Consider the following 23,370-nt stretch of genomic DNA (forward strand, 5'->3'; position numbering starts at 1 on the left):
CCGCTGTCTGGGCAGCTGCCCGACTCCCAAGCCTGCACCGAGAATGGTCGCCTAATCCCCACGTGTGGCCCACACTTCCAGGCTTTGGGCTGGCCACACCTTCCTGTGAGGACTGTGGCTGTTCCAGGGCCCATGCCATGCCCCTGTTGTCTTGGTCCATTCAGCCTGACTCCCTTCCCTGAGAGGCAGAGGCAGAAGAGATTGGGTGGGTCTGGAGCCATGTGGCCCCTTGGGGCCTCTGGGCTGTTGTGTAAACTTCCTCTAAGGCTGAAGTTTCACAGTCCCTGAGTCCCACTATGGGGTCTCCTCCCCTCCCTCCACCTGATGGAATCCCATGGACATGGATGTGGGGTCTGGGCAGGCACCAGTCTGGCAGGTTGGTGTGAGGAGGCATCTGTGCTATGTTGGCACTCTGGCTGCTACCTGTCACCTCTGTGACTGTCTCCAACATGCAGCCTCAACCAAGTGCCTGTGCTGCCTGTGTCATTACAGGCCCTTGACAGGAAGGACCAGCAGCATGGGACCATTTCCAGGGTGGCAAACTGGGGAGCAGAGACAAATGTCTGGGGCTGTGCCAGGGGCTCCTGGCGAATCTGCAGGTGGGTTTTATTTTAATATTATTTATTTATTTATTTTTCTTGAGACAGTTTCACCTGTTGCCCAGGCTGGAGTGCAGTGGTGCAGTCACGGCTCACTGCACCGTCCGCCTCCTGGATTCAAGCGATTCTCCTGCCTCAGCCTCCCGAGTAGCTGGGATTACAAGCGCCCGCCACCGTGCCTGGCTAATTTTTGTGTTTTTAGTAGAGACGGGGTTTCACCATCTTGACCAGGCTGATCTCAAACTCCTGACCTCATGATCCACCTGTCTCGGCCTCCCAAAGTGCTGGGATTACAGGCCTGAGCCACCATGCCCGGCCAAGGGTTTTATTTTTTTTATTTTTTGAGACAGAGTCTCCCTCTTTCGCCCAGGCTGGAGTGAAGTGGCATGATCTCGGCCCACTGCAACCTCCAGCCCCTGGGTTCAAGCGATTCTCCTGCCTCAGCCTCCCGAGCAGCTAGGATTACAGGTGCCTGCCACCACACCCAGCTAATTTTTTTGTATTTTTAGTAGAGACGGGGTTTCACCACGTTGGCCAGGCTGGTCTCGAACTCCTGACCTCAGGTGATCCATCCGCCTCAGCCTCCCAAAGTGCTGGGATTACAGGCGTGAGCCAGCGAGCCCGGCCTGCAGGTGGGATTTAGATGATTCAGGATAGAGAACCAAAATCCTCACACAGTAAAATTAACAGGACAGATGGAATGAGGATAACAGAACAGTTATTTACTTATTTATTATTATTATTTTTTTTAGATGGAGTCTCGTTCTGTCGCACAGACTAGAGGAGTGCAGTGGCTTGATCTCGGCTCACTGCAACCTCCGCCTCCCAGGTTCAAGCTATTCTTGTGCCTCAGCCTCCTGAGTAGCTGGGATTACAGGCGTGTGCCACCACAGCCAGCTAATTTTTGAATTTTTGGTAGAGACAGGGTTTCACCATGTTAGGCTGGTCTTGAACTCCTGACCTCAGGTGATCCACCTGCCTTGGCCTCCTAAAGTGCTGGGATTACAGGAGTGAGCCACTGTGCCTGGCCAAGAGAACAGTTATTAACCACCAAATAAACCATCATTGAAAAGAGCTAGGCAAGGCCAGGTGCGGTGGCTCATACCTGTAATCTTATCACTTTGGGAGGCCGAGGCAGGCGGATACCTGAGGTTGGGAGTTCGAGACCAGCTTGACCAACATGGAGAAACCTCGTCTCTACTGAAAATACAAAATTAGCCAGGCATGGTGCTACATGCCTTAATCCCAGCTACTTGGGAGTCTGAAGCAGGAGAATCACTTGAACCCGGGAGGCAGAGGTTGCGGTGAGCCGAGATCGCTATTGCACTCCTGTCGCTGGGACTACAGGTGCATGCCACCACACCTGGCTAATTTTTTTTTTAATGTTTTTTATAGAGATGCGGGGGTGGGTCTCCCTGTGTTGCCCAGGCTGGTCTCCAATGAAATTCTCCCAGCTTGGCCTCCCAAAATGCTGGGATTACAGGCATAAGCCACCACACCCAGCCATCTTTGCCATTTAAAAAATTAAACGTGGCTGGACGCGATGGCTCACGCCTGTAATCCCAGCACTTTCAGAGGCCGACGTGGCCGGGTCATGAGGTCAGGAGATCGAGACCACCCTGGCTAACACAGTGAAACCCCGTCTCTACTAAAAATACCAAAAATTAGCCGGGCGTGGTGGCGGGCGCCTGTAGTCCCAGCTACTCGGGAGGCTGAGGCAGGAAAATGGCTTGAACCTGGGAGGCAGAGGTTGCAGTGAGCCAAGATCGTGCCACTGCACTCCAGCCTGGATGGTCAGAGAGAAACTCTGTCTCAAAAAAAAAAAAAATGTTAAAAGTAATTTTTAGATAATTCACAGGGAACTTAAAGAAATTATAAAGAGGCCGGGCGCGGTGGCTCACGCCTGTAATCCCAGCACTTTGGGAGGCCGAGGCGGGCGGATCACGAGGTCAGGAGATCGAGACCATCCTGGCTAACACGGTGAAACCCCGTCTCTACTAAAAATACAAAAAATTAGCCGGGCGTGGTGGCGGGCGCCTATAGTCCCAGCTACTTGGGAGGCTGAGGCAGGAGAATGGCGTGAACCCAGGAGGCGGAGGTTGCAGTGAGCCGAGGTCGTGCCACTGCACTCCAGCCTGTGCGACAGAGCGAGACTCCGTCTCAAAAAAAAAAAAAAAAAAAAAAGAAATTATAAAGATTCCATGTATCCTTTACTCAGTCTCCCCTGCCCCCACTAACATCTTGCAAAAATGTAGTAAAGCATACACCAGGATACTGACAGAGTCAGGGTATTGCGCATTTCCACCTTCACAAGAATCCAGACTTTCCCTTTCACAGCCACATCCACTTCCCTCCAGCACCTGCGCTTGACTCTTGGCAACCATTATTTTCCTTTTTTGTGAAGTCTTTGCTTTTATAAAGACCCTGCTTTAGTGGTGGCTCGCGGCTGGAGTCTCAGCTACTCTTCAGGCAGGGCCCGAAGATCGCTCGTGCCCAGGAGTTCGAGACTACCCTATGCAACATAGCGAGACCCTTTCTTTTCTTTCTTCTTCTTTTTTTAAAGGTCCTGCTTTGTCACAACCAGAAGGACACAGAGCCCAAAGTTAGGTCATGAGGCTTTGGCCTTGACACCAAGGGATGCTGTCTCCCTGCCGGAAGCAGCTCACCAAAGCCGGCAGAGAACCCAGGTTCCGTGGGGCCACGATGTGGGGCTCCGCGGGCGCCCCGGCGCTGGCCGACTTCCTGTCTCCTGGGTCAGATGCTGCTCCGCACTGCAGCTATGGTCGCATGCAGTGCCTGCCGAAGCCCGCAGCAGGAATGCTGCCTTCGGTGATTTTAATTTCACTTTTCTACTTCTCTCAATAACAAAATCCGCGTTTCAAACTCCAGGGAAAAGAAAACGGAATTGGCTCCAGGAGGATCTGCAATCACCACCGGGAACTTTGGGAGGCTGGGAAGATGGAGCCAAACCAATGTGTGGGGTGGAGGTGCGGATCTGGGGCGCCCGGCCTCTCCTACAGGTCTCAGGTCCGCAGGCCTGGCGTGCCAGCACCTGCCACGGGACTGGAAGCCCATTCCTTGACAACGCCTAAGGGGATCCCGTTGCTAGGGCTGTTGCCAAGGCGGGGCCACGAGGAGGGGCTCGCTTCCGGGAGGACGGCAATTGGCAACCCGGAAGCGGTCGGTAGTGCGGCGCTGTTTAAAGATGGCGGCGGAGGAACCTCAGCAGCAGAAGCAGGAGCCGCTGGGCAGCGACTCCGAAGGTACAGATCCAAGGAGGGATGTCCGGCCCGGGCTAGTGGGGGCGATGCCGGGCCAGCTGCTCCCGAGGAGGGAGGGGAGGCAGGGCCGCTGGCTCTGGGGTCGAGGTGCGCGAGGGGTCCCTTCCTTCACCTCCGCTGCCTCCCCTCCCCCTCACAATGGAAGGAGCCAGCGCCGCGACCCCCGGCCGGGAGGGAGGACGGGCGAGGCGGGCCAAGGCCCGCGGCCCTTCTCCATCGTGTGCGCCCGGGGCGGGGCCTGGGTCGCTCCGCCCTCTGCCCAACCCCTCGGCTCCCGGCTCCAGGGGCCCCGAGCCCTCTCGCCCCTGTCCTTGCAGTCAGGCCGAGGCCTACGCCAGGGCCGAGCCCCCCGGCCTGCTCCAGCGGCGGCCCGCGCCGTGAGGGCCTCGAGTTTCGCTGGGCTACGGAGCACAAAGGTCCGGGCGGGCCATTCGGGATGTCGTAGGCGGCCCTGGGATGTGAGGGGCCTGCGGGATCTGTCCCTGAGGCCTGCGACTTTTTCTGATAGAGCCGCCTCTTCTGGCCTTGCAGCCCCTTTCCGCCTGCCTAGACATTGTTAGTCTCCTTAGGAGATGGGCCTTTCAAAAATGGTCCCACTCTGTCTTTTCCCGCCTATGAATTGGGCCCTGGGGACCGCGTAGGTCATTGGGTGGCAGGGACAGCTCTTTTGCAGAGTAGTGCGAAAAGGGTAGGTAGGTCGACGCCCAGCCAAGAATTTGGGATGGCGAGCCCCAAAAGGGTTGACCTTTAAAGTCATTCAGCCCACGCACCTCATTCTCACCGAACACTTGAGGGAACGAGAAGTGGGAAAACGGCCCCAGAAGGGACTTGTTCAAGATGACATTAAGAGAGAGCCAGGACTAAAATTCAGGTGTCCTAGCTCCTCACCGATAGCTGCTCACAGTGGGGTCCATAGGGTGGACCTGCCCAGCTGGCTGATAATCCTAGAGCACGTACTGGTATGCCTCTAAGAAAGGCGGGGGTACTCGCCCCATTTTACAGTTGAGGAAAGGTCTCTGCCATGTGGTAGCCAAGGAGAGGTATTGTGCTGAAGAGCTCAGCCTGGAATTAGACAAACCTGGGTTTGACCGCAGGTCTTTTGCTAGTTGTGACCTTGGGCAGATTGCTTCACCTGTTTGCATTTGTTTTGTTAATTGTAAAATGGGCACCATTAACAATATCCAGGACCGCAAGAGGATGAAGGCGGTGATGGAGTAAAGTGCAGGCTCACAGGAAGCTCTCCTCCAGGCCAGGACTCTGCTTCCTCATCCTACTTTCTGCAAGAGACCATGCCTGGCCCCAGAACATTCCCAGGCTGCTGGGAAGTGATGTTAACGGGAGGAAGGGGGTGTCAGAGCTGGAAGAGCGCACCTTAGGGATACCACGGTGCACCTCTGCCCCTTCATTTTAAAGATGAGGAAATGAAAGCCCAGAAGGGGAAGGGACTTTGCCAAGATGACACAGTTGAGGTGGAGCACGCCTGTAATCCTAGCACTTTGGGAGGTTGAGGTGGGCAGATCACCTGAGGTCAGGAGTTTGAGACCAGCCTGGTCAACATGGCGAAACCCCATCTGTACTAAAAATACAAAAATTAGCTGGGAGTGGTGGTGCACGCATGTAGTTCCAGCTATTGGGAAGGCTGAGGCAGGAGAATTGCTTGCATCTGGGACATCTGTAACATACCTGCTTCCAGATTCTAAGCCTGTCTTCCTGACCCTGGGCTGCTCTTGTCCCTGGCCCAGCTGCCTGCAGTGGAGATGGCCAGGACCCCCTGTAATCTTTGGCTTTTTTCCTTTTCCCAGGTGTTAACTGTCTGGCCTATGATGAAGCCATCATGGCTCAGCAGGACCGAATTCAGCAAGAGGTGAGGGGCTGCAGTGGGCGAGGGAGGCAGTGGCCAGCAGCCCCATTGTGGAAATGCATAGGCTGGGCATGAGGCCTATTGTCTGTCTCTACTTTGGAAGCTCCCTCCTCCCTAGGCTATGCTAGGTACTGGTGCTTTTCTGGGGGTCGCTGTGCCACCGGGTGACCAGCCCAGCTCTTTTGTAGTTATTCTGTCTGTTATGCATGGGTCACTCCATCTCCCTGCTAGGACATGACAGATCCCTGCCTCCTCCAGATTGCTGTGCAGAACCCTCTGGTGTCAGAGCGGCTGGAGCTCTCGGTCCTATACAAGGAGTATGCTGAAGATGACAACATCTATCAACAGAAGATCAAGGTGGGAGCCTGGCCAGAGCGGGTGGGAAGCACCCTGGGGGTGGGGCAGGAGGGTGCCTGCTTCAGACTTGCTTCCTGCTGGGTCTGTCACCTGAGGGAGTAGGGTGTTGGAGGACACCTTTCGTTGCTGGTTCTTGAAGTGCGTAGGCTGAGGCCTCAAAAACACATTGATTCAATGCTTGAACCCGGGAGGTGGAGGTTGTAGGGAGCCAAGATCACACCATTGCACTGCAGCCTGGGTGATAAGAGCAAAACTTCATCTCAGAAAAAAAAAAAAAAAAAAAAGGTGGGGGGCAGGCACGGTGGCTCACGCCTGTAATCCCAGTGCTTTGGGAGGCCGAGGTGGGTGGATCCCCTGAGGTCAGGAGTTCGAGACCAGTCTGGCTGATATGGTGAAACCCCATCTCTACTAAAAATACAAAAATTAGCCGGGCGTGGTGGCAGGCGCCTGTAATCGCAGCTACTCGCAGGGCTGAGGCAGGAGAATTGCTTGAATCCGGGAGGCGGAGGTTGCAGTGAGCCAAGATTGCAGCACTGCACTCCAGCCAGGGCAACAGAAGACTGTCTCACAAAAAAAAAAAAAAAAAAAAGACATTGATTCAAATCTAGACTCTGCTACTCAGCAGCTGTATCCTTGGCAAGTCCTTTAGTGTCTCTAAAATGGGTGTTCTCATCTATAAATAGGGACAATAAAAGCATCTTCTGGCCGGGCACGGTGGCTCACGCCTGTAATCCCAGCACTTTGGGAGGTTGAGGCGGGCAGATCACCTGAGGTCAGGAGTTCGAGACCAGCCTGGTCAACATGGCGAAACCCCATCTGTACTAAAAATACAAAAATTAGCTGGGAGTGGTGGTGCGCGCGTGTAGTTCCAGCTATTGGGAAGGCTGAGGCAGGAGAATTGCTTGCATCTGGGAGGCAGAGGTTGCAGTGAGGCAAGATCCCGCACTGTACTCTAGCCTGAGCGACGGAGTAAGACTCCGTCTCAAAAAAAAAAAAGGCCTGGCGGGGTGGCTTACACTTGTAATCCCAGTACTTTGGCAGGCTGAGGCGGGCGGATCACGAGGTCAGGAGATCGAGACCACGGTGAAACCCCGTCTCTACTAAAAATACAAAAAAATTAGCCAGGCGTGGTGGTGGGCACCTGTAGTCCCAGCTACTCGGAGAGGCTGAGGCAGAAGAATGGCGTGAACCCGGGAGGCGGAGGTTGCAGTGAGCCGAGATCGCGCCACTGCACTCCAGCCTGGGCGACAGAGTGAGACTCTGTCTCAAAAAAAAAAAAAAAGCATCTTCCCATAGGGCGATTGTGAGATTGAGGGAGGTGCAGGCTGGGCAGGAGCTGATGATCTCGGTGCCCATACGGGGGCTGACCAGGCTGGTGCTCAGTGGGGTAGGAGGGTTGCCAGAGGGCTGTTTCCCACAGCTTGCCTCCTGGATCTTTGTGGAGAGGCAGGCAGCAGTGGGGTCAAGGGGCCACAGATTTCCTCAAAGGGCCCTGCTGCATCACTCAAACAGAGGCAAACTTCACCACCCACTTTCTAGGTCTGTGAGCTGGGAGGATGACATGCGAAATGGGGCCAGGCATGGTGGCTCAAGCCTGGAATCCTAGCACTTTGGGAGGCTGAGGCCAGAGGATCGCTTGAGCCCAGGAGTTCAAGACCAACCCAGGCAACATAGTGAGACCTTGTCTCTCCAAATCAAAAAATTACTGGGCGTGGTAGCACATGTCTATAGTCCCAGCTACTCAAGAGGCTGCGGTTGGAGGATCACTTGAGCCCAAGAAGTTGAGCCATGATTGTACCACTGCACTCCAGCCTGGGTGACAGTGAGACCTGTCTCTAAAATAAATAAATAAATAAATAAATAAATAAATAAATGTGACAATGGGTGTGTGGAAACAGTATCTGGTAGGCTCAGTGTAGGTGTTTAGTAAATGTTTCTCTTCCCCTGGAAGATGACAGATGCTTAGAGTCCTCTACTGGTAGGGGAGGCCTCTGTGGCCAGGTAGGTAACCCAGGTGATTGAAGGTGGCCAGGAAGTCAGGTGGTGAACAAGGAGGGCAGCACAGCTCAGTATCAGCCAGACAGTAATAGGGAGCAGAGGCCCCTGGGGGAAATGGGAGTGTCCATACCTGTGACTCCATTGTCTCCAGATCTGTTTTTCCAAGAGAAGCCAGAGGTAACCACAGCTCCTGACTTGTAACAGTTGGCAGCTAATTCAAATTTTAAATGTGTGGGCCAAACACACCTGCAGGCCAGATCCAGCTGTGTGAGGTCTGTGCACTGTGATCTACTGAGGCCCCCTCCTCAGGGAGCTAGATTTCCTCAGGGTGCCTGTGGAGAGATGAAGGCACTGGCTGTGGAGCCTGATGGGCCTGGGTTCCAGTCCTGGCCTCACCACTTTGAGCTGTGTGATCTCGGGCAACACCCTGAAGCTCTTGGATCCCCTGTTCTCTTCTCTCTGGGTGGGGACATTGTCTGCCTCACAGGGCAATTGTGAGGGTTGAAGGAGATGTTACGGGCGGTTGTAAGCAGCGGGTTACAAAGCTGCTCCTCTCCCCATACAGGTGGTGAGCTTCATTCATTCATTCCTCTTATGTCAGTGTCCTCCAGTGGGACCCCCCATGCCAAGGCCTGCCGCTCATGCTAGACCACCCTGGTAAAGTGGACAGGACAGGCTGGGCCCCAGGTTCTTCCCACGGAGTCATCAAACATTTGGATGTCCAGAGCATGCTGTCTAAAAGGCCTCTCTGTGCCCCCAGCACCCGCATTCTGTATGCTGTGCCTGAGCCCACCTTTTCTCCCTGGGCAGAGACAGCTGTGGCAGCAGAGCCCGAGCAGAGAGAGCTCCTCTCTCTCTAAATGGGCTCTTGTGAGGATCAATTAGGATGACGTTTATTCGCCCTGTGCCAAATGCCTGGCACAGAGAGTGTGCTCACAATGGCCATGGTGGCTGCTACAGTAGCAGTGGTTATTTGGGCTCTTTGTGGTCCTGGTGTGCTACTCATTTAACGTTTATTGAGAACGGACTGTGGTCCAGGCGCTGTTCTAGGTACTGAAGATAGAGCCATGCAGACAAAGTCCTGCCCTCACAAAACTTACAGTTCAGGGTGGAAAGACATGATAAGCCAAAGAGGGCTCTGGGACATGTGGGGTATCAGAAGGTGGTGAGTGCTGTGGAGAAAAATGAAAAGGGGATCGGGGCCGAGCGTGGTGGCTCACGCCTGTAATCCCAGCACACTGGGAGGCTGAGGCAGGTGGATCACCTGAGGTCAGGAGTTCGAGACCAGCATGACTAACATGGTGAAACCTCGTCTCTACTAAAAATACAAAATTAGCCGGGTGTGGTGGCGCATCCCTGTAATCCCAGCTACTTAGGCTGAGGCAGCAGAATCTCTTGAACATGGGAAGTGGAGGTTGCGGTGAGCCGAGATTGTGCCACTGCACTCCAGCCTGAGTGACCAGAGCAAAACTCCACCTCAAAAAAAAAAAAAAGAAGGGATTGGGAGTGGGAGCATTTGCCATTTTAAACAGGGCTTGGTGAAGGCCTTGCTGATGAGGTGGTATTTGAGTAATGAACAGAAAAAGACCGGGGAGCGAGTCACAGGCGTCCGAGAGCAGTGCCCACCCAGGCCCGAGGCGAGAGGGCACCTGGATGGTTTGAGGCCAGCATGGAGGCCAGTGTGGCTGGTGGAGAATGAGGGGTTGGGGCTGGGGAACTGAGCGGGGCGGGGCGGGGTGAGGTGTTGTGGCGAGAGAAAGGACTCTGAGGGAGATGGAGATAGGGTGCATCTAGCAGGTGACTCTGGTCACTTTTCTTTTTTTTTTGAGACAGAGTGTTGCCCTGTCACCCAGGCTGGAGTGCACTGGAGTGCAATGGCACCATCTCAGCTCACTGCAAGCTCCACCTCCCGGGTTCAAGCAATTCTCCTGCCTCAGCCTCCTGAGTAGCTGGGATTACAGATGCTCGCCACCATGCCTGGCTAATTTTTGTATTTTTAGTAGAGGTGGGGTTTCACCATATTGGCTAGGCTGGTCTTGAACTCCTGACCTCAAATGATCCACCCACTTTGGCCTCCCAAAGTGCTGGGATTACAGATGCCCACCACCATGCCTGGCTAATTTTTGTATTTTTAGTAGAGGCGGGGTTTCACCATATTGGCTAGGCTGGTCTTGAACTCCTGACCTCAAATGATCCACCCACTTTGGCCTCCCAAAGTGCTGGGATTACAGGCCTGGGCCATCACGCCAAGCCGACCCTGGCCATTCTCGTGCTGGGGTGAGAATAAACTCCAGAGGGTGAAGTGGAGGCAGGGACACTGCCAGGAGACTTGTGCAGTAAAATCTGCTGGAGGCGGGCAGCGGGTGGTAGAGGTGAGGAGTAAGAAGCAGTTGGATACCAGACATTTTGAAGGGATGGATATGGTGATGGAGTCGGCAGCGACTGTAAGGCTTTGGGTGCTGTGGGTGACTGAGGTGGGGCAGCCTCGGGGAGGAGCAGTTGTTCGGAGGTTGATCTCAGCTGCACTCAGTGGAAATGCCTGTTGGACAGTTCAGAGGAGGTGTGGTGAGGCTGGTAGATAGGAGGATCGTAATTGGAGTTGAGAGTTGAGATTCACACTTGGGGCTATTTAAATCCCTGAGACTTTGGCTAGGGGCAATGGCTCATGCCTGTAATCCTAGCACTTTGGGAGGCCAAGGTGGGTGGATCACTTGAGGGCAGGAGTTCAAAACCAGCCTGGCCAACATGGTGAAACCCCATCTCTACTAAAAATACAAAAAAATTAGCCGGGCATAATGGCGCGTGCCTGTAGTCCCAGCTACTCAGGAGGCTGAGACAGGAGAATTGCTTGAACCTGGAAGGCGGAGGTTGCAGTGAACCAAGATCGTGCTACTGCACTCCAGCCTGGACGACAGAGCGAGACTGTCTCAAAAAAAAAAAAAAAAAAAAATTGCTTGAGACTGATGTCGTCAAGAGAGCAAGTATAATTTACGTTTTTGTAGAGACGAGGTCTTGTTGTGTTGCCCAGGCTAGCCTTCAACTTGATCCTCCCCCCTTGGCCTCCCAAAACACTGGGATTACAGGTGTGAGCCACTGTACCTGGCCATGAGAGTGAGTGTAGTTTCAAAGAGGAAGCTGGCCGGGTGCAGCACTTTGGGAGGCTGTGGCAGGCAGATCACATGAGCCCAGGAGTTCGAGACCAGCCTGGGCAATATGGTGAAATCCCGTCTCTACAAAAAATACAACAATTAAATGGGTGTGGCAGTGTGCACCTGTAGTTCCAGCTACTCTGAAATCTGAGGTGGGAGAATTGCTTGAGCCTGGTAGGTTGATGCTGCAGTGAGCCGTGATCTTGCCACTGCACTCCAGCCCAGGTGACAGAGAAAGCCCTGTCTCAGAAAAGAAAAAAAAAAAGAAAAGTGGAAGCTGTCCCAGGCCTGAGCAGGGCGGGGTAGGCACATGGGAGACAGCCCTCATGCCCGTGGTCACATGGCAGGCACAGTGGCTAAGTGTGCAGTGACTGTTTTCCTTTTTTTTTTGAAACGGAGTCTCCCTTTGTTGCCCAGGCTGGAAGGCAGTGGAGCGATCTCGGCTCACTGCAATCTCCACCTCCTGGGTTCAAGTGATTCTCTTGCCTCAGCCTCCAGAGTAGCTGGAACTACAGGTGTGTGCCACCACGCCCAGTTAATTTTTGTATTTTTAGTAGAGACGGGGTTTCACCATGTTGGCCAGGATGGTCTTGATCTCTTGACCTCGATATCTGCCTGCCTCAACCTCCCAAAGTGCTGGGATTATAGGCGTGAGCCACCACGCCCAGCCTCAGTGACTGTTTTCTTGCAGGTGACACACCATGTCTCAAAGGGTTCTGTATGGTTTGGTGGCATCCCTGACCCTCAGAGCTTAGAGAGATGAGGAGTGGCCTTGGAGGCAGGAGGAAGACAAGGAGAGGGTGGGGGCGCCAGCCCAGGGAAGGAGGCATCTAGGCAGGGCCACAGCCAGTGGCCTCAGTTCTGCTAAGGGGCCAGTGGGGGTGGGGCGCTGGGTTTGCCCCCTCTGATTGAGGGCATTCGGCTGACCTTGGCTAGAGCAAAAGCCTCCCGAGGGAGAAAAGAGGTGGAGGCAGCACGGACAGCTTCATGAGGAGTTTTGCTGTAAAGAAAGCAGAGAAATTGAAGGGTAGCCAGACAGAAACGTAAAGTCCAGGATTCCCTTCCTTTTAAAGAAGTAGCTGAATGTGTATATGCTGTTGGGTCTAAACCAGTAGGGTGGGAAAAATTGATGATGGGGGTACTTCCTAGGATGATGTCTTTTTTTTTTTTGAGATAGGGTCTCACGCACTCTGTCACCCAGGCTAGAGTGCAGTGGTGCCATCACAGCTCACTGTAGCCTCGACCTCCTGGGCCCACACAGTCCTCCGACCTCAGCCTCTCGAGTGGCTGGGACCACAGGGTGCACCACCATGTGCAGCTCACTTACTTATTTTTCAAGATGGAGTTTTGCTCTGTCACCCAGGCTGGAGTGCGATGGCGCAATCTCGGCTCACTGCAACCTCTGCTTCCCGGGTTCAAGCGATTCTCCTGCTTCAGCCTCCTGAGTAGCTGGGATTACAGGCATGCACCACCATGCCGAGCTAATTTTATATTTTCAGTAGAGATGGAGTTTCGCCATGTTGGTCATGCTGGTCTCGAACTCCCGACCTCAGGTGATCCAACCACCTCAGCCTCCCAAAGTGCTGCGATTACAAGCGTGAGCCATCGCGCCCAGCCTCTTATTTTTTTTAGAGAGACGGGGGTCTCACTGTGTTGCCCAGGCTGGTCTCGAACTCCTGGGCTTAAGCGTCCTCCCACCTTGGCCTCCCAAAATGTTGGGATTATAGGTGTGAGCCATGGCGCCCAGCTTGGAATGATGTGCTTGAGCCTGAGGGTGGGGGTGGGCTAGTGTGGAGTGGAGAGGCAGCTTAGGTGGCTGCTGGAACAGATCCTCTGAGGATTGTGGGAGGAGGCCAAAGGCAGTTGTGCTGGTGGGGGCTGAGGAAAAAAGACAAGGTCATCAGCTGGGGGTAGGAGCAAGATGGGTAGGGGAGAGGGGAGGGTGCCCAGGCCAGGGGAGTGAAGTGTGCTTGCCAGGTGAAGTGTGCGTGGTGGGTGGGCACCTGTAATCCCAGCTACTTGGGAGGCTGAGGCAGGGGAATCGTTTGAACCCGGGAGGTGTAGGTTGCAGTGAGCCGAGATCGTGCCACTGCACTCCAGCCTGGGCAACAAGAGCAAAACTCTGTCTCAAAAAAACAAGTAGAGGAGGGAGGCTGTTTCTAGCCCCAGGAGGGCTGCGGGCAAGGCCTAGAGGTGGGGGAACTCTTCTCAGTGTGGCGGGAGCAGGGCTGAGCTGGGCTGTGCAGAGGGCCCCAGCCACCTGGTTGAGGCTTGGAGGCCAGCACTCCACCCTGGCCCTGACTTGCTTGCCCTGAAGTTCTCTTGGGCTGAAAGACTGGAGAGGATGCATTGCTCAAGGACAGATTCACTCACCTGTTGTTGTACAGTCCTGTAGGCCCCGCAGCACTTTAGTGACCCATGCAACTAGTTTGTCCTTAAGTGCCCAGCTTCCTGCCGTCTTTTGGGAGGACTCTGGGCAGTGGGCCGCTCCCATTGCCACATTCAGCAGCCTGTTTCAGGGACCCAGGGTGGCTGGGAGCTCAGTTGCCACCTTTGGAGTGTGACCTTTGCTGGGGGACATTTCCTTGGCCAACCCCAGTTCTGGCCTGATGTTAACCTGTCGGGGTGGGGCTGTCTCCGCAGGACCTCCACAAAAAGTACTCGTACATCCGCAAGACCAGGCCTGACGGCAACTGTTTCTATCGGGCTTTTGGATTCTCCCACTTGGAGGCACTGCTGGATGACAGCAAGGAGTTGCAGCGGTGAGAAGGGTGGGCACTGGGCACCGAGGCAGGTGGGTGTCTACCTCCTCCCCGGGCGAGTAGGATGTGTCTCGAGTAGGTGTCTCCCTCCTTCCCGGGCGATCGGCTGGACTCTGGCCTTGCCAGGCGGGGCGGTGCTGTCTGGGCCCTGGCGTCTGGGCTGGTCGAGGAGCCCATGCTGGGCCCGCCTTTCCATCCCACCCCCAGGTTCAAGGCTGTGTCTGCCAAGAGCAAGGAAGACCTGGTGTCCCAGGGCTTCACTGAATTCACAATTGAGGATTTCCACAACACGGTGAGCCCTGGTACCTGTCTTGGGCTGGCCCATGGGGGAGGGGTTCACCTGGTGAGGACCACCCATCTCCTCCCTGTCATCTTGCCCTTTCTCCCTCCGTGGCTGCAGTTCATGGACCTGATTGAGCAGGTGGAGAAGCAGACCTCTGTCGCCGACCTGCTGGCCTCCTTCAATGACCAGAGCACCTCCGACTATCTTGTGGTCTACCTGCGGCTGCTCACCTCGGGCTACCTGCAGCGCGAGAGCAAGTTCTTCGAGCACTTCATCGAAGGTGGACGGACTGTCAAGGAGTTCTGCCAGCAGGTGCCGTCCCCCTCCCCTTTACTCTCGGCCGGGGGAGTGCAGTGGGCCCACAGGGCCTGGGGCGGGGTGCGGAGACCGGGGCCTGACCGGCACCTGTGCCACAGGAGGTGGAGCCCATGTGCAAGGAGAGCGACCACATCCACATCATTGCGCTGGCGCAGGCCCTCAGCGTGTCCATCCAGGTGGAGTACATGGACCGCGGCGAGGGCGGCACCACCAATCCGCACATCTTCCCCGAGGGCTCCGAGCCCAAGGTCTACCTTCTCTACCGGCCTGGACACTACGATATCCTCTACAAATAGGGCTGGCTCCAGCCCGCTGCTGCCCTGCTGCCCCCCTCTGCCAGGCGCTAGACATGTACAGAGGTTTTTCTGTGGTTGTAAATGGTCCTATTTCACCCCCTTCTTCCTGTCACATGACCCCCCATGTTTTATTAAAGGGGGTGCTGGTGGTGAGCCGTGTGTGCGTGTCCCTGCTCTGCTGCCCGCCTGGCTGCTCTGTCTGCTGCCCCCTCCCCCCAGGTGGGTCCCCCTGCTTTTCACCTATCTACTCCTGAGCTTCCCCAACAGGAGCAGGTTTGAGGGGCCAGGCCTCTTGGAGGCCCCTCCTGCTTCGTTGGGTTCTGCTTCCTTCCCTTCTTAGCTGGCTCAGGGGCTTCTATGGGATCCTGGAAGTTCCTTAGGGACTTGCCCAGGGTCCCAGGGCCACCCACACTTCATCTGCTCCCTCATAGGCCCCACCTCCACGTCCCGGCTGGGCCCCAGACCCCAGCTTCCTGCCCTCCACCGGGAGTCTGCATGGTTGGGAGTCCTAGGTGGAGGGGCCTTTGTGAGGCTGGACCCGGCTCAGGGCAGGTGGAGGAGCTGGGCCTCCCACAGGGTGCCCGGGCAGTGCCATCCTGGTGGGGGAAGGCAGCCTTCAAACGTGTGGGGTCCACAGTCCTCAGGTCTAGGCAGGGCTGCCAGTTCTCCACCTCCCCATCCGCCCCAGGCCCCCTGCCTGTGCCTGCCTTGCACCCCCTCTGCTTGGGCCACAGTGTCTCTGCATTGCCTGCCTTTTTGCCTTCACCTCTTTTCTTCCCCGCCCCCTGCACATTCGGGGTCTCAGCCCCCAGGCTGTGAGCTCCTTGGGGGCAGGCCCTCAATAAATGTGAACTGCTGCTGCCGCCTCTGCCGTCCGCCTGTGCCTCTGCCCGCCTGGCTCACCGAGAGCTCTTGCCAGCCCCTTTCAGCGAAAGCATCTGGCCAGGGGCTCCATCCAACACCTGGGCCGCCTTCCTTCCCCCCAGTCAGAGCTCAGACAGTAGGAGCTGCCACAACGTGATCTTTATTAGGCTCCTCGGGGGCGGGGCGCGGAGGGAAAGAAGGGGTGGCCAGGCCCAGGCCAGGCTGCAGGCTTTGGCGACCTCTCAGAGCTGGGAGCGGGGTCCCGAAGGCGGGTCTGAGGGCAGAGCAGAGTCAGAGGTGTCTATGGGCGTCCCCGACCTCCCAGGCTGCCCCGTGGTTTCCCGCCCTGCTTGGGGGTGAGCGGGGGTTAGTGGGCGGGTTAGTCTAGGGCCGGGGCCGCCGCACGGCGCGAGGCCCTGCTTACCAGTCCCGGTCAGGGTGGGCTGCGGGAGCCTCAGGCTGGAAGGCAGAGGACAGTGAGAGCCCGCCCCCAGGGTGGACCGGGGCAGGGGCGGGCCGTGGGGCGGCGCGGGGCACGTACCCACGGGGAAGTAGTGGGGGAGCCGGCTCCGGTAGATGTCCTCGTCCTTCTCGAGGAACACGCAGATGATCAGCCGGTCCACCTGCGCCAGGGGCTGCTCAGCCTGGGCCGAGCTGCCACGCCTGGCCCCAGGATCCTGTGACTGTCTGCCCTGGTGCAGGCTTTCACCTGCCTGGCCCTGCGCCCTTCACGGAGGCTCACGGCTGTGTGCCATCACCCCCATCTCGCCACCGCCAGGCGCCCTTGCGCAGGAGAAACAGGGAAGGAAGGGGCGGGCCTGGCCCTGCGCTCTGCACCCTGACTCCCTGGGCGATGATGGGGGCTGGTCACTCTGGCCGGGATGCGGACCCCACCCTCGCCCGGGCCCAGGACTCACCTTGTCCTTGTGCTGCTCCAGCCACTCTCGCAGCGTGGCCAGCACGATCTCGGCGGCCGCCTCACAGGGGTAGCCTGAGGCGGGTGGGGCGGGAGTGAGTCCTAGGCTCTGGCCCCGCCCACTCCCCTGTCCGCCCCGGCCCCTCCCGGCGTCTGGGTCCACCGCCCACTCCTGGTCCTTGCCTTTCTTCCAGACTCACCAAACACGCCGGTGGAGATGCAGGGGAACGCCTGGGCGGGGAGGGGTGAGAGGGGGTTGGAACATTGTCACTGCGCCCCGCCTCCCGCCCTCCCCCGCGGGCCGTCCCTCACCACCGAGCGGAGCCGGTGCTCCAGCAGCAGGTCCAGACTGCTCAGGTAGCAGCTGCGGAGCTCGGCAGCCTGGCTGGCGCTGGGCTCCCCGTAGGCGATGGGCCCCACTGTGTGGATGACGTCTACGGGGGGCGACGGGGTCAGACCGGCGGGGGTCTACGCGGTCCTCAGCTCCCTCGCTTCCCCCTTCCGGCCTGGGCAGAAGGGGGCAGGAAACACCTTTCCCCCCAAGCGCTGAGCCTCCTCCGCGAAGGCCCCCACCCCTGTGGGCCCCCTCGAGCCCGAATCCGCACGCGCACAGAGCCCCGCGCCCCCTCCCCACATCTGTATGGGCCCGGCTGAGACCCGAGCGCGAGTGTGGGCGCGAAGGCGTTGCCCCCCAGCTCCATCCTCAGCCTCCACGCACGGTCTCCCCCATCTGCTTCCTGGGGGGTGCAGGGTGGGGGCCGGGTCTTGGCCCTTAAGGTTAAGAAGGGCCCCCTGAGGAGTTCCCCAGCACTCCTGTGGGGGCCGCACCCCTGATGTCCCAGTGACACACGGGCGCCCTGTCTGCGCCCCACAGCTGGGGGCGCGTCGGGGACTCACACTTGGCCGGGAGCCGATAGCCGCCGGTGATCTTGGCCTTGCCAGTCTCACAGCTCTGCAGGGTCCGGCACTCGTCGGTAAGCAGGGGGCCGGCGGCCCGATGAATGCAGCCGTCCACTGCGGGAAGGGCGGGCGCGACTGAGCTGGCCTGGCAAGGCTGCGGCCCCGGGGTGAGCACCCTCAGTCCCGAGAAGCCCCTCGGCGATGCGAGGACCCATGCGGAGCCGCGCCCCAACCCCGTGGCCTCCGGCCGCTGCCCCCACCCCCGCCCGGAATGTTTCACATCTGGGGAAACCGAGGCGCAGAGCGGGACGGCCCTGGGCCTGGCGGGAAGTCGCGCAAGGAGGCCGGCAGGGGGCGCACCCGGCCCACCCTGTCCCTTCCAGGCCGCGCCGCCAGAGCCCAGGCAGGGCGGCTCCGGGAGGCGGGGGCCGCCGGGACAGGAACCGCCGCCCGAGCCGGGGTGACGGGGAAGCTTCACCTTCCTCCCCGACGCCCCTCCCTAGCCCTGTCCCGGGCGCGCTGCAGGGCCCGCGACCAGTCGCTGCCTCCGCCCGGGCCTCAGCGTCGGTGCGATCCCAAGGCCCACCTCCCCAGGCGGCGCCTCATCACGGGGCGGCGGCAAACCCTAGGACCCATTTTGCGGATGAGGAAACCGAGGCCACCTTGTTACAGGGTGATCAGATCTGTAGCTGGAGCCTGGGTCTTCCAGCCGCGCGGGGAGGTGAGCCCGACGCCCGGGCCCGAGTCTCCTGGCGCGCAAACCCCAGCTGGTTAATGAACCGCCTCGTTAGCGCATCCAGCTTAATTACGGCCCCGCATGGGCTTGTTTATCCGAGGGCGGCTGCAGGGCCTCGCGAGCGACCCTGGGGACCCGGGTGCAGATAAACAACCGGGGCGCAGCGGGAGGCATGGAGGAAACGCTCCAGCAGCCCAACCTCGCCAGGGCACCGCGCAGGAGAGGCGCGGCCTCAGGCAGGCCTGGGTCCAGCCCGGGCTTACCCCTCATCGGCTGTGAGATCCTGCCCCTTCCCCTCTCTGGCGTCCACTCTCTTATCTGGAATACTGGGACAGCGACCCTCCCACAGAGGAAAACGCCGCGTGCTGGCCGGGAGGACAGGGCCCATCTTTGGCAGCTCTGATCGCCCACGCCAGGAGCTCCTCAGGCACCAGCTGCCTGGTGCTCACAGGCGGGCATCAAGAGAGGACCATCATTCCCCATTTTACAGATGGACAAACCAAGGCCACCTTCTCCTTCATCACCTCAGTCTCCACACAGTTCCAGGGATGCCAGCTAGCTCACGCCCCTTTCTTTTGCTGTTTTATCTCGTGCCCTGGGGGCACAATTAAACCTCATTCTGCAACTTTACTCAGAGCTGGCACCAGGCAATTTCCCAGAGCGTCCCAGGGATGGGTGGGCAGAGAGGTTAGGGGAACGCTGAGAACGGCTCAGGCCTGGATCCCTTCCACCTGCTCCTCTCCTCTGCAGGGAGAAAGGCAGCTGTAGCCCAGGGCGAGGCTGAGATGGAGCAAGAAGGCAGGGCCCAGAGCGGGCGTCCAGGCTGGAGCTCCCAGTGCTGGGAAGTGAGTGTTCCGAATGGGGTGCCGTGGCTGGGCTGTGGAGCTGGGCAACGTGAGTTCGAATCCTGGCTCTGCCAGCCACAGATGTGTGACCCCTCACATATCATTTAACCTCTCTGGGTCTCAGTTGCGCCATCTGGAAAATGGGATAATAGCACCCACCTCAGAGCTCATTGGGCTGTTGGAAGGATTGAGTTTAACTTTGTAATGTGCTTAAGGCAGTGCTTGGCAAGAATGGAGGTCATGAGTGTATCCTGTTATTAACAACAGTGTGACAGTGTGGGCACGTTCGGGTATGTGTACATCAGTGTGATGGGAGGTGGGTGCACACAGGGTGTTCACAGTGTGTGGGGGTGAGCCCAGGGATCTGTCTGAGCTGGCTCTCCTAGGAGCCTCCCGGGTCAAGCACCTGGCACCCGGCTGCTCGAAGTCTCTGGGGGCTCACCGCCCTGCAGGCGACCTCGGCCAGCTGTGGGGGCCCCTGCGGGGAAGTGGAGCTCAGTGTTTCAGGAATTTAATGTTTCCTGCGGAAGTGGACTGGCCTGCAGCCAGGCCGTTGGGGCTGACCTGGGGGCGCAAGGGAGGTGGAGGGAGCTGGAATCAATGCTGGCAGAGGGCTCAGGCCAGATGCCCCCTCCTCACCCCCAGTAGTTCCAGAACAGGGCCTGGGCCAGGTGATGGCTCTGCAGGGGCCCCAGGGAGGGGCTCCCCTAAAGCAGAGATGAGGGACAGGTCACTGTCAGCCCACTGCTACCCCAACAAGCTAGAGTGCAGCCTGGCCCCTCTTGCCTGCGTGTCCCTCCCTGTCCACACACCAGCCTTCTCACTCTCTCCCCTGAGAGTGCAGAGGGGAACCCCCCCACCCTGCTCTCCTTAGCCATAGGCCCAAAGGACCCCTCCCACACACACTCCCAGAGCCCCCTTAGCTCTGCCCTCCAGGCCCTGTCCTGGCTCTTACCTGGGGCTAAGCTAGGTCCTAGAGACTCAAGCTTCCTGGGGTCCCATTAAGGGGAGATGCCCTTCCTTCCCTCTTCCCTCTTCCCACCCCACCCCAAGGCAGCTGGAAAAGACCAGCAGCCCTGATCCCTGGGGCTACCTGGTGGAGGTGGGGTATTCCCAGTTCACAGGAGCTGACCAACCCTTAGTCTCCTCTCCAGGGCCCTCAGCCACCAAAACAAACCTCCAGGCTCCAGCTCAACCCTCACCCCAAGTCAGCAGAAAACCTGGGGTCTTTCCTGGGGAGACAGAGCCCACTTGGGTGGCGGGACCCCCCTGAGATGTTTCTCCATCAGGTCAAAGATGAAGCCTTCCTCCACCTGTGGCCAGAAGATGGCCCCTAAGGCCCCTCTGCCTCCTCCCTGCAGCCCCTTCTTCCCTCCTCCCTCCTCTACCGTTAAGCTCCCCCTGATATGGCTCCTTCATATCAGCCCTCTGTCTCACTATATCATCCAGGCTGGAGTGCAGTGGTGCAATCTTGGCTCACTGCAACCTCTGCCTCCTGGGTTCAAGTGATTCTTATGCCTCAGCCTCCCGAGTAGCTGAGCTTACAGGGGCGCACTACTATGCCCAGCTAATTTTTTGTATTTTTAGTAGAGACGGGGTTTCACCATGTTGCCCAGGCTGGTCTTGAACTCCTGACCTCAAGTGATCCACCCGTCTCAGCCTCCCAAAGTGCTGGGATTACAGATGTGAGCCTGTTTTTTTTTAAGACAGGGTCTTGCTATGTTGCCCTGCCTAAGCCTCCTAAGTAGCTGGTATGACTCACCCCCCATGGCCTTTGTCAGCCTTCTTGTTGGGTAAGCACCTGCGTGGTGATTTACAGCCGCTGTCTTATTATTTTTCCTGTTTATAGAAGAAGAAACTGAGGCACAGAGAGCAAAACTTGCCCACACGGCTGGAAGGTTGGGCTCCCAACCTCAGTGGCTCTGCTTCCTCTGGGACCACTAAAGGGCCTCGCCCTGAACCACTCTGGCTGACTGGTTTGAATGGCCCCCTGTCCACGCTCTTGGGGAGGCAGTGTCTCCCCACATCAGCACATCCCCTTCCAGCAGGGGGGCTGCCCTGGTGGCCTCTTGTTGCACAGTGTTCTGAGGCTACTGTCTTTCTGGACGGTTTGGCTGCCCCCAGTGCTGACGGCTCCCTCCATCCAGCGGGACTTCCCGTCTCCTTCGTGGGCTCTCGTTCCTCAGGCCACTCCTCAAATGCCACTGGGGCTCTGCCTGCCCTCGCCTGAGCCCGGAGGAACCTCTTTCTGCCCCAAGCCCTGGCCTCTGAGCGGCCCTTGGCCCTCCGCCCCATCTTAGGCATCTCCCTGCTTTGCTGTGGTAAAGCCCTGCCTTCCAGCCTCCACGGCCAGCATTCAGCCCAGCATCTGTGCGCCTCCCATGGAAGGATGTTGAGGAAGGAAGGAGGGCTGGGCTGAGTGATTGCCCATGGCCCTGGGCATTCCTGGGGCAGTGGAGGGCACCAGGAGTGGGCAGTCCTCAGAGCCAGCAGAGGTGGAAGGCAGGCAGGCTCCGGTGAGGCCATCCGCCAAGGCGCTTAGGATGAGTTGGCCGCTATTTAGGGTGCTGTAATATTCATGAAGGGAAGATTAGATATTTAAATTTATTCAGCAATAAATGCGTCTCAGTGGGGGAGCATTCCTCATGCTAAACAAACAAGCAGGCAGGGGCTAATTAATTATTTACAGGAACATAAGGAGGCCTGTGGCCCAGGGGACCAGGAGGGCAGCTGTGCCCCTGCCGAGGGCAGGGCACCCCAACCCGCAGGCCTGGACCTGCTCCTGGTCTCTTTCTGCTCCCCCATTCCTCCTACCATCCCGTGGGGCTGGCCCACGGTGTGCCCTCTTTGGAATTTCTCTTCCCAGAATTCCTGGCCACGAGATTGCTGGTGGTTTGGGGCAAGTCACTTACCCTCTCTGAGTCTCAGAGCTCTGGCCTCCAGAGACTGGTGGGGCTGGGAGGGGTGACTCATGCCTGTAATCTCAGCACTTTGGGAGGCTGAGGTGGGAGGGTCACTTGAGCTCAGGAGTTCGAGACCAGCCTGGACAACATAGTGAGACCCCATCTCAAAAAAAAGAAAAAAGAGTGGTGGGGAGCACTGAGATATGCTGGGAGGTGTCAAGGGGGATGGGAGACTGAGGGCCAGCGGGGTTAAGCAACCTGTCCAAGGCCCCACAGTGAGAGGAGGAGCAGAAACTAAGATCCACTTTATTTATTTATTGATTGATTGATTGATTGATTGATTGATTGATTGATTGAGACAGTTTTTTGCTCGTTGCCCAGGCTGGAGTGCAATGGCATGATCTCAGCTCACTGCAACCTCCGCCTCCCGGGTTCAAGCAATTCTCTTGCCTCAGCCTCCTGAGTAGAAACTAAGATCCACATTATTATTTATTTAGTTAGTTTTTGAGACAGTTTTTTGCTCGTTGCTCAGGCTGGAGTGCCATGGCATGATCTCAGCTCACTGCAGCCTCCGCCTCCCGGGTTCAAGCAATTCTCCTGCCTCAGCCTCCTGAGTAGCTGGGATTACAGGCGTGTGCCATGATGCCTGGCTAGTTTTTGTATTTTTAGTAGAGGTGGGGTTTTGCCATGTTGGCCAGGCTGGTCTCGAACTCCTGACCTTGTGATCCGCCCGCCTTGGCCTCCCAAAGTGCTGGGATTATAGGCGTGAGCCACCGCGCCCAGCCAAGACCCACATTATTAACCCTCATCGTACAGAAGTAGTGATAGGCTCAGAGAAGCAAAGCCACTTTCCCAGAGCCACACAGCAAAGTGTAAGGCCTTGCCTGGGCAGCTCTTGCCCCTGCCCCCCACCTTCCTAGACTCCTGTGGGCCCCAAGAGCAGGGAGGTGAATAGGAAGGGAGTCCTGGGCAAGGTTGTGGGGGTGAGTGGGGCCTGGGCTGGCTGGGTGTCCAGCCTGCTGCCCTGTGACTGCAGCGTCTGGCCCTGCCTCTGAGGTGCCGAGTCTCATACCTCTCTGGCTCAACCTCATGCCTCTGAAATGAGCTTTTGGGGGCTGTATGGGAGGATCCCCTTTTTACAGATGGGAGGCTGAGGCTCAGCCATGGACTTCACAGGCAGGGGATTCCTTTGCCCTGTCATGCTTTTGGGGGCCTTGTACCCCAGGGACTGGCTGCACTGCCAGGGTGGAGATGCCCCTGAGAAGGCAGGCAGGAGGGCTGGAGACAGAGGGCCTTGGGGAG

The 23,370-nt window shown here is 57.7% G+C and overlaps 2 protein-coding genes across 8 annotated transcripts in view; one reads left to right on the plus strand and one right to left on the minus strand.

Annotated features, from left to right (window-relative positions):
- Positions 1 to 2,796: 2,796 nt before the first annotated feature.
- On the plus strand, positions 2,797 to 15,767 carry OTUB1 (OTU deubiquitinase, ubiquitin aldehyde binding 1). Of its 2 annotated transcripts, none has more exons than XM_008953944.3 (7): positions 2,797 to 3,862; positions 5,683 to 5,744; positions 5,973 to 6,098; positions 13,889 to 14,007; positions 14,215 to 14,299; positions 14,408 to 14,602; positions 14,707 to 15,767. In XM_008953944.3, exons 1-7 carry the CDS (start codon positions 3,805 to 3,807, stop codon positions 14,902 to 14,904), a joined length of 843 nt encoding a protein of 280 aa, XP_008952192.1. In that variant the 5' UTR covers positions 2,797 to 3,804; the 3' UTR covers positions 14,905 to 15,767. The 2 variants fall into 2 exon arrangements, with proteins under 2 accessions (XP_008952192.1, XP_008952193.1); XM_008953945.4 differs by having other exon boundaries at positions 6,000 to 6,098.
- Positions 15,768 to 15,912: 145 nt separating this feature from the next.
- The window catches only part of MACROD1 (mono-ADP ribosylhydrolase 1), a 170,191-nt gene continuing 162,733 nt past the window's right edge, over positions 15,913 to 23,370 (minus strand). Inside the window, exons 5-11 of one of the 6 annotated variants that reach the window (XM_034932856.3) lie at positions 17,582 to 17,698; positions 16,997 to 17,118; positions 16,885 to 16,915; positions 16,686 to 16,759; positions 16,310 to 16,391; positions 16,193 to 16,227; positions 15,913 to 16,042 (exon numbers count right to left, since the gene is read on the minus strand). In XM_034932856.3, coding sequence (XP_034788747.1) covers positions 16,223 to 16,227; positions 16,310 to 16,391; positions 16,686 to 16,759; positions 16,885 to 16,915; positions 16,997 to 17,118; positions 17,582 to 17,698 — 431 coding nt within the window. In that variant the 3' untranslated portion in view covers positions 15,913 to 16,042; positions 16,193 to 16,222. Of the gene's footprint in view, positions 16,760 to 16,884; positions 16,916 to 16,996; positions 17,119 to 17,581; positions 17,699 to 23,370 lie in introns of all 6 variants that reach the window. The other 5 variants (XM_008953947.6, XM_063608534.1, XM_063608536.1 and 2 more) reach the window with 5 other exon arrangements.

The sequence above is a fragment of the Pan paniscus genome, chromosome 9, assembly GCF_029289425.2.
Source record: "Pan paniscus chromosome 9, NHGRI_mPanPan1-v2.0_pri, whole genome shotgun sequence".
In the NCBI taxonomy this organism is placed as follows: domain Eukaryota; kingdom Metazoa; phylum Chordata; class Mammalia; order Primates; family Hominidae; genus Pan; species Pan paniscus.